At 38.4% G+C, this 6,354-nt stretch overlaps 1 protein-coding gene across 1 annotated transcript in view; it reads right to left on the bottom strand.

Moving 5' to 3' along the window:
• Window positions 1-4,329: 4,329 nt before the first annotated feature.
• usp10 (ubiquitin specific peptidase 10) overlaps window positions 4,330-6,354 on the bottom strand; it is a 41,691-nt gene continuing 39,666 nt past the window's right edge. Inside the window, 1 exon segment of the mRNA XM_048186067.1 lies at window positions 4,330-6,289. Within this exon segment, the coding sequence (XP_048042024.1) occupies window positions 6,102-6,289 (188 nt within the window). The 3' untranslated portion in view covers window positions 4,330-6,101.

Below are 6,354 nucleotides of genomic sequence, written 5' to 3'. Positions count from 1 at the left end.
TCTTCCTCTTCAGTAAGGATTGCTAGATTGAAATGCTAGGCATTTAAAAAAGACATTTCTGGTGAAAACTGGATATGCATTCACAGACCCAAAAAGTATTTAGACACTAAATAGCATACATATATATTGGGGTCAGTAAGATATTTTTTTGCATTAAACTAAATGAAGACATTAACAATATAACAAAAGGTTTCTTTCAAATAAATTCTCTCCAAAATCTAACTTTTTCATCTATTCATCAAAGGATCTTGAAAATTTTTGTATCAGTTTTCACAAAAATATGAAGCAGCACAACTGTTTTTAACATATATAAAGAAAATGTTTCTTGAGCAGCAAATCAGCATATTAGAATGATATCTGAAGGATCAGGTGACAATGTATATAATGATTCTGGAAATTCAGCTTTACCATCAATTACATTTTAAAATATATTTATATAGAAAACTTATTTTAAATTGTTTTAATATTACTGTTTTTACTGTATATTTGATCAAATAAATGGAGCCTTGGTGAGCAAAAAAAAAAAAAAAAAAAAAAATAAGCCAAGTCTTCCATTAACTTTTTTTTTTTCCAACTCAAATTTTGAAGTGTTTGCATATAAAATGTATAATTAATATATATTATTATTATTATAATTATTATAATAATAATAATACAGGAGTAGATAGAAATCAGCTATTATTAAGATGTTTGTCATAATTGTGTATGAGCCATATCAGCCCCCATATCGAATCTTTAATATATTAAAGCCCAAAGTATACTTCACTTTTTACCCATACGCGAGAGTCAGAGTAGTGCGCGACACAAATTCACATCAGAAGAGTATACGAACGGCGGATTTTTGTAACCTCCTTTAGGACCCCGAGTGATCCCATTGGTTCAACAGACTTTTAATGCATAGTATTTTTGTGCCCCATTATAATTCCTGCAAAATCATGTTATGATTTATATGGTTTGAAATGCGTTATAATGATCATTAATGTCTTTTAAACTGCATGGTTCATAGGTTGTGAAATCAAACATTTCTCATTCTTACTGCATACATCTACCCAATTAGCCTGCTAGCCTAGCTTATGTTATAAAAGGTTTTTTGCTTCCAATATCTGTTTCCAGTTTGGCATAGGCATTCATTTTATATTTTCAAGCATGTTGTCTGTGCACTTAAAGGGTTAGTTCACCCAAAAATGAAAATGTCATTAATTACTCACCCTCATGTTGTTTACACCCATAAGACCTTCGTTCATCTTCAGAACACAAATTAAGGTATTTTTTGATGAAATCCGATGGCTCAGTGAGGCCTGCATTGCCAGCAATGGTACTTCCTTTCTCAAGATCCACAAAGGTACTAAAAACATATTTCAATCAGTTCATGTGATTACAGTGGTTCTACCTTATTATAAAGCGACGAGAATATTTTTTTGTGTGCCAAAAAAACAAAATAACGACTTCAACAATATCTAGTGATGGCCGATTTCAAAACACTGCTTCAGAGCGTTACGAATCTTGTGTCGAATCAGTGATTTGGATCGCGTATCAAACAGCCAAACTGCTGAAATCGCATGACTTTAGATGTTAAAAGTCTTTTTTTTTTGGTGCACAAAAAAAGTATTCTCGTCGCGTTATATTATTAAGGTAGAACCACTGAACTCACATGAACCGATTTAAATATGTTTTTAGTACCTTTATGGATCTTGCGAGGTGACGGTGACATTGCTGGCAATGCATGCCTCACTGAGCCATCGGATTTCATCAAAAATATCTTAATTTGTGTTCCGAAGATGAACAGGTCTTACGGCATGAGGGTGAGTAATTAATGACATTATTTTCATTTTTGGGTGAACTAACCCTTTAAATGTAACATTAACAATCGTTAAATTATAATTATCACGATAACTTTTGATCAGGCATTACCACCTGGGTCCTAAAGGAGACCCGATTCCTGGGGGAACGCAATCAAATACCACATTTGATCGCATGTTTGGGAGCAACAACCAAACCTGTGTGGACAACTATGGAGGGAAAGCTCTTTCAGCCTCCAAAATGATGAGACAGCCTTTACAAGACAAACAGTGAGGCCACGTAACCCAGAAACTGCACACTGGACGCACAGGCAGCCAACTGAGCCACAAGAGCATGCAGAACGGTCAGACTGAGAACATAACTATGGCAGAAATGTTGAACAACACACAAAGAAAAGAAATTTTGAAATTCAACCTACTTTGGTTAGTTTACAATGCATGCTAAGGAGGAATAGCAAGGATCGGTTTCTCTTTATTTCATGTTTGCTTGTGGTTACGCTGCACATTCCTCAAGAGAGGGGGTAACGTGGTGGAAAAGACTGTTGTTTGAACAGCCCCTTTTGAAAGGCTTCAGACTTATCTGCTATAGAAATAAAGCTTTGCCACAATTTATTTTTTATTTGAACAGTTGACAAAAAAGGTAGAAGGCTGAAGGTCAAGGATGAGACAGCATATAGTTTGAATTTAGCTCAATTTGCCAACGCATCAAGATCTCAGCAGACACAAGGGTTAGGAAGCACAAACTGAAAAGACAAACATCATCTCAACTATACACGACTTTCCCTGACTGACATACTGAAGAGAAAGAAACTGTCTCAAGGGTTGAACTTATACATGAAAGCAGATTTCCACCTTGAAACAGACAAGAGAAACAAACAAGACACGATGAGTGCATCAGATGTGACCAAATAGGCGTCAACACATTTAAACCAGCAACACCGTGCCTACACCGGAAGAGACAGCGTGAGGCTGTCCACACAGGATGCGACAAAGCGATCGCCGCAAATCCATTTGTTCCTCGTGTCAAAAGTTGCACAAGCGCGTGAAGTACATCAGAAATGGAACAGAGCATCAGTTTTAGAGCGGTCTCGATTCAGTCCAATTTTTTTTTAAATCCTGTGGCTGTGATTCCATTAAATAAACGTGTTGAGGGTGAAGCGTGAAACTTTTTTCATGAGTTTCTTCCATCGCAGAGCTGCTCCGTTCACAGAAGCCTTGCACAAACTCGGTCACTAGGCAGTTGGTGCCCTCAGTAGGCATTTGTTACAACACACAATGCATTTTATATTTTTATTACCACAAAGAAAAAAAAAAAAATCTAATTACTCGATTAACAAAATAACTTAATGACAGCCCTAAATCAGTTTACTCTCTGTATTTGTTGCGTTGCTTCGTGCCGCATCCAGTGTAGACAGCATCACTGATTACAATGGATTCTATTTACTTTCGTCTTGTCACTCACATCTGGTGTAGACACGGTGTCAGGAACAGTGGTGAGTTTTTCAAAAGCTCCTCCTGATGATGAGTCAGCATGTCAACTGAAATCAGGTCAAGTTCTTGAATGGCGCACATGAAGACATCCAAGTTGGGGGAAAAAAATACTTAAATTGTACATTTTATCTTCTAGCAATCATGAGAGGCAACAGAGTCTGTTTATACAAGTTCAGTATCCTTTGGTTTTTCACGGGGGATGCGTTCCTTGTGTCCTTCTGTAGATTCGAATAAACCAAATTCGAGAAGTTCAAAAGGGCACACAGTAAAACATGACTTGGCAACTGTAATCACGCAGTTGAAAAACACCGACCGCTTATGTACACCATTGAATCCAAATGACTGTAAATGAAATGACAAAAGACTGGGATTACATGGATTTGAAGGAAGATTCTGACCGCTGGGATAAAATAAGCTTATTCAGATGGATGTGAAATTCATGCTCTGCATTAGAGTGGAAAGATGAGTTCACACCAGCCTAACCTGTGGTCAGAGGCAGGACTGTGTGAAGAGCTCAGCTCAAAGGATCTGTTCCTGGAAGCGACGTGTTCACTTTCAACAATCACCAACAAAGTGCATTTGTGAGGGGCTGCAATGCACCTGATCACTTGTGTAAAAAGTTTGGATATACCAAGTGCTAAGCCTAAACATTCCCGGAAAGGGTTTTTTTTTTTTTTTTTTTTAATTATTTTTTGGGGTAACTAGAGGTACACTCAGTAACAGAGTAATGAACAGGCTCACAGAATGTGTGCAGAGTTTTCAAACACTCATCATTCAAACCACTTATTTAACAATTTAGCTCATTTGATGATTCTTTCAGCTACCAACAAATTTGTAGTAGTCTCAGCTCCGTTTAACATCAGATATCACTGCAAAATGCAGTGCAGAAAAATGCAAAAAGTCTGCATATCCTGTTTGGGACTAAGCAAGCAGAGCAATTGTACTGTTGAGTTATTAAACATGTAGATGCTCATGTCAGTGGTACTTCTATTGTGTGGGAAAAAAAAGCAAAAAAAAAAAAAGTCCAAATGAAATAAGGTCGAGCATAGTACTTGTATAACTTTATTCATTGTTGTGCTTTAACCTTGGGTCATTTCCTTTCAAAATATCAATTTAAATGGAACAGAAATTGTATGCAAATGGGGAATGAAGAAAAAAAAAAAAACAACAACTCAAAATTCAACTAAATACAATCAGGTATAATATTGATGATGCAAGGTGTCTGAAACAGACGCAAACATGATTTGTTGTTTGTGCGCATCTGCGGTTGCTCTTTAGGCAACACAGCTAATTAACTGCAGTAAGAGACATTTCTCGCTACCCATTCTGAGATGATATCCTCAGAACTGCACACGGAGCCTCAACATGCACATCACAGGCTGACTGCTCGGAGCGGGCTAACGTACAGAATGAGATGCAAACCAGATGTATCTCAACTGCTCCCTCTCAAACTTGGCAGGAGTGGCTCAGTACTTGCTGCTCTACTGACATCAAAAGGCAGTCAGTGGACAGTGGATACACTTTATTCATATGATACAGGAAAAGATCAAACAGAACCAATTAAGGATGGCGAGAGGGGACAAAAAGTCAATGTTCATGATGGAGTCGCGGACATCATTGGTCCATCATCTCGCCAGCATGAACGTGTGAAAGTACACAGAAAGCCTAAAGAACAAGCGCAATCCTCCCCGGGGAGCTGATCAAGGTGACCGTCGCCAAGATTTTAATTTTTTGCGGTTTTTTTTAATACTTTTAAAACTTAAATATCTCCAAGAAATGTGCAAACGATGCACATCCGCATTTTAAATCGACCAGTTTTATATTTTAACGTGCACAAAGCTTTTGTAATCATTTATATTCTAAAGCGCATTAAAATTGTAAGATAGTCATTCTAATCCTACACCCAAAAAAAAAAAAAAACAAACAAAAAAAAAACACACTGAAGGTCAAACAAAGCCAATTTTAGTTTTTTTTTTTTTTTTTTTCTCCTTTCTTGTTTTGCTTTTTACCAATTCAGCACACTGCAGCACCCTCTCGGCTATCTTTTTTCCCCATGACTCGAGTGTAATCTGAAGCATCAGGATTGAGAGAGAAATGGGGGAGAGAAGAGGTTGTTGTGGTGGAGGAGTTGTTGAGTGTCTTGCTTGTCGACAAACTCCTACATTGAGATCTACACAAATTTTGGTAACTTGCTGGTGTTGGGCCACTTTGATGCTCTAGTCAAGAATTTAACAGGCTCCACTTAACTGCTGCAAATTAGGCCGACAACTCTCCTTGCTAAAAGGCAAAACACTTCATATTTTTTCTATGCCATTTAAAAAAGATTAAACAAAAACAAAAAGAAAGAAAAAGAACGATTTTCTCCAGCAGTCCATCAGCCTCAACTGGTTTGAGTTCTTTCAGCGGGGATCCACTCTGGCCAGACAACATGAGGCTGTGAACAGAAGCAGTGATTCAGGTCTGTCTCTCCGAACTGGAGCGTTCTGCAGTGCTAACATTTCTCCCCTCAACTTCTCCAGACCCGAGCAAGGCCGTGTGCGGAGGGGGAAAACACTATTACAGGAAAGTCTTTAGATACATCTCATGTCTTTTCCTCTTCCAAAAAAGAAAGAAAGAAAAAGTTGGAAAAGCTGGCTCTCTGGAATAGCAGGGTTAAGGAAGGGAGGACAATCGTGAAGTTGGGCAGTGTTCCTGTCTAGACACGTGGTGTGTGTGTGTGTGTGTGTGATTGTATGCGTGTCTGCATGTAAACGTGTGTTTGAATGTACGTGTGTGTGTGTGTGTGTGTTTGGGTTCGTAGGAGTATGGTTTCTACAGCAGGTCCACACGACGGTAGTACAGCAGGTAGGCGGTGCGCTCTGCAGTCTGCTTCACCACCTGATGCTGATTGATGATCTTCACTGCTTGGTCATCAATGCGCAGCCAGCCGTTCAGACCAATGTGGAAGACATCTGTAGTGTAGTGGCCACCTGTGGCACTGTTCCCATGGTGATAGACGACTGCAGGAAGATACAAAGGATTTAGCATGTACAACATTTATTTCCAAGGCTTGACATGAACTTTG

The sequence above is a fragment of the Megalobrama amblycephala genome, linkage group LG3 (assembly GCF_018812025.1).
Source record: "Megalobrama amblycephala isolate DHTTF-2021 linkage group LG3, ASM1881202v1, whole genome shotgun sequence".
Taxonomy (NCBI): Eukaryota; Metazoa; Chordata; class Actinopteri; order Cypriniformes; family Xenocyprididae; genus Megalobrama; species Megalobrama amblycephala.
The sequence above is the reverse complement of the archived record's forward strand: the minus strand, read 5'-3'. Positions and strand labels throughout refer to the sequence as shown.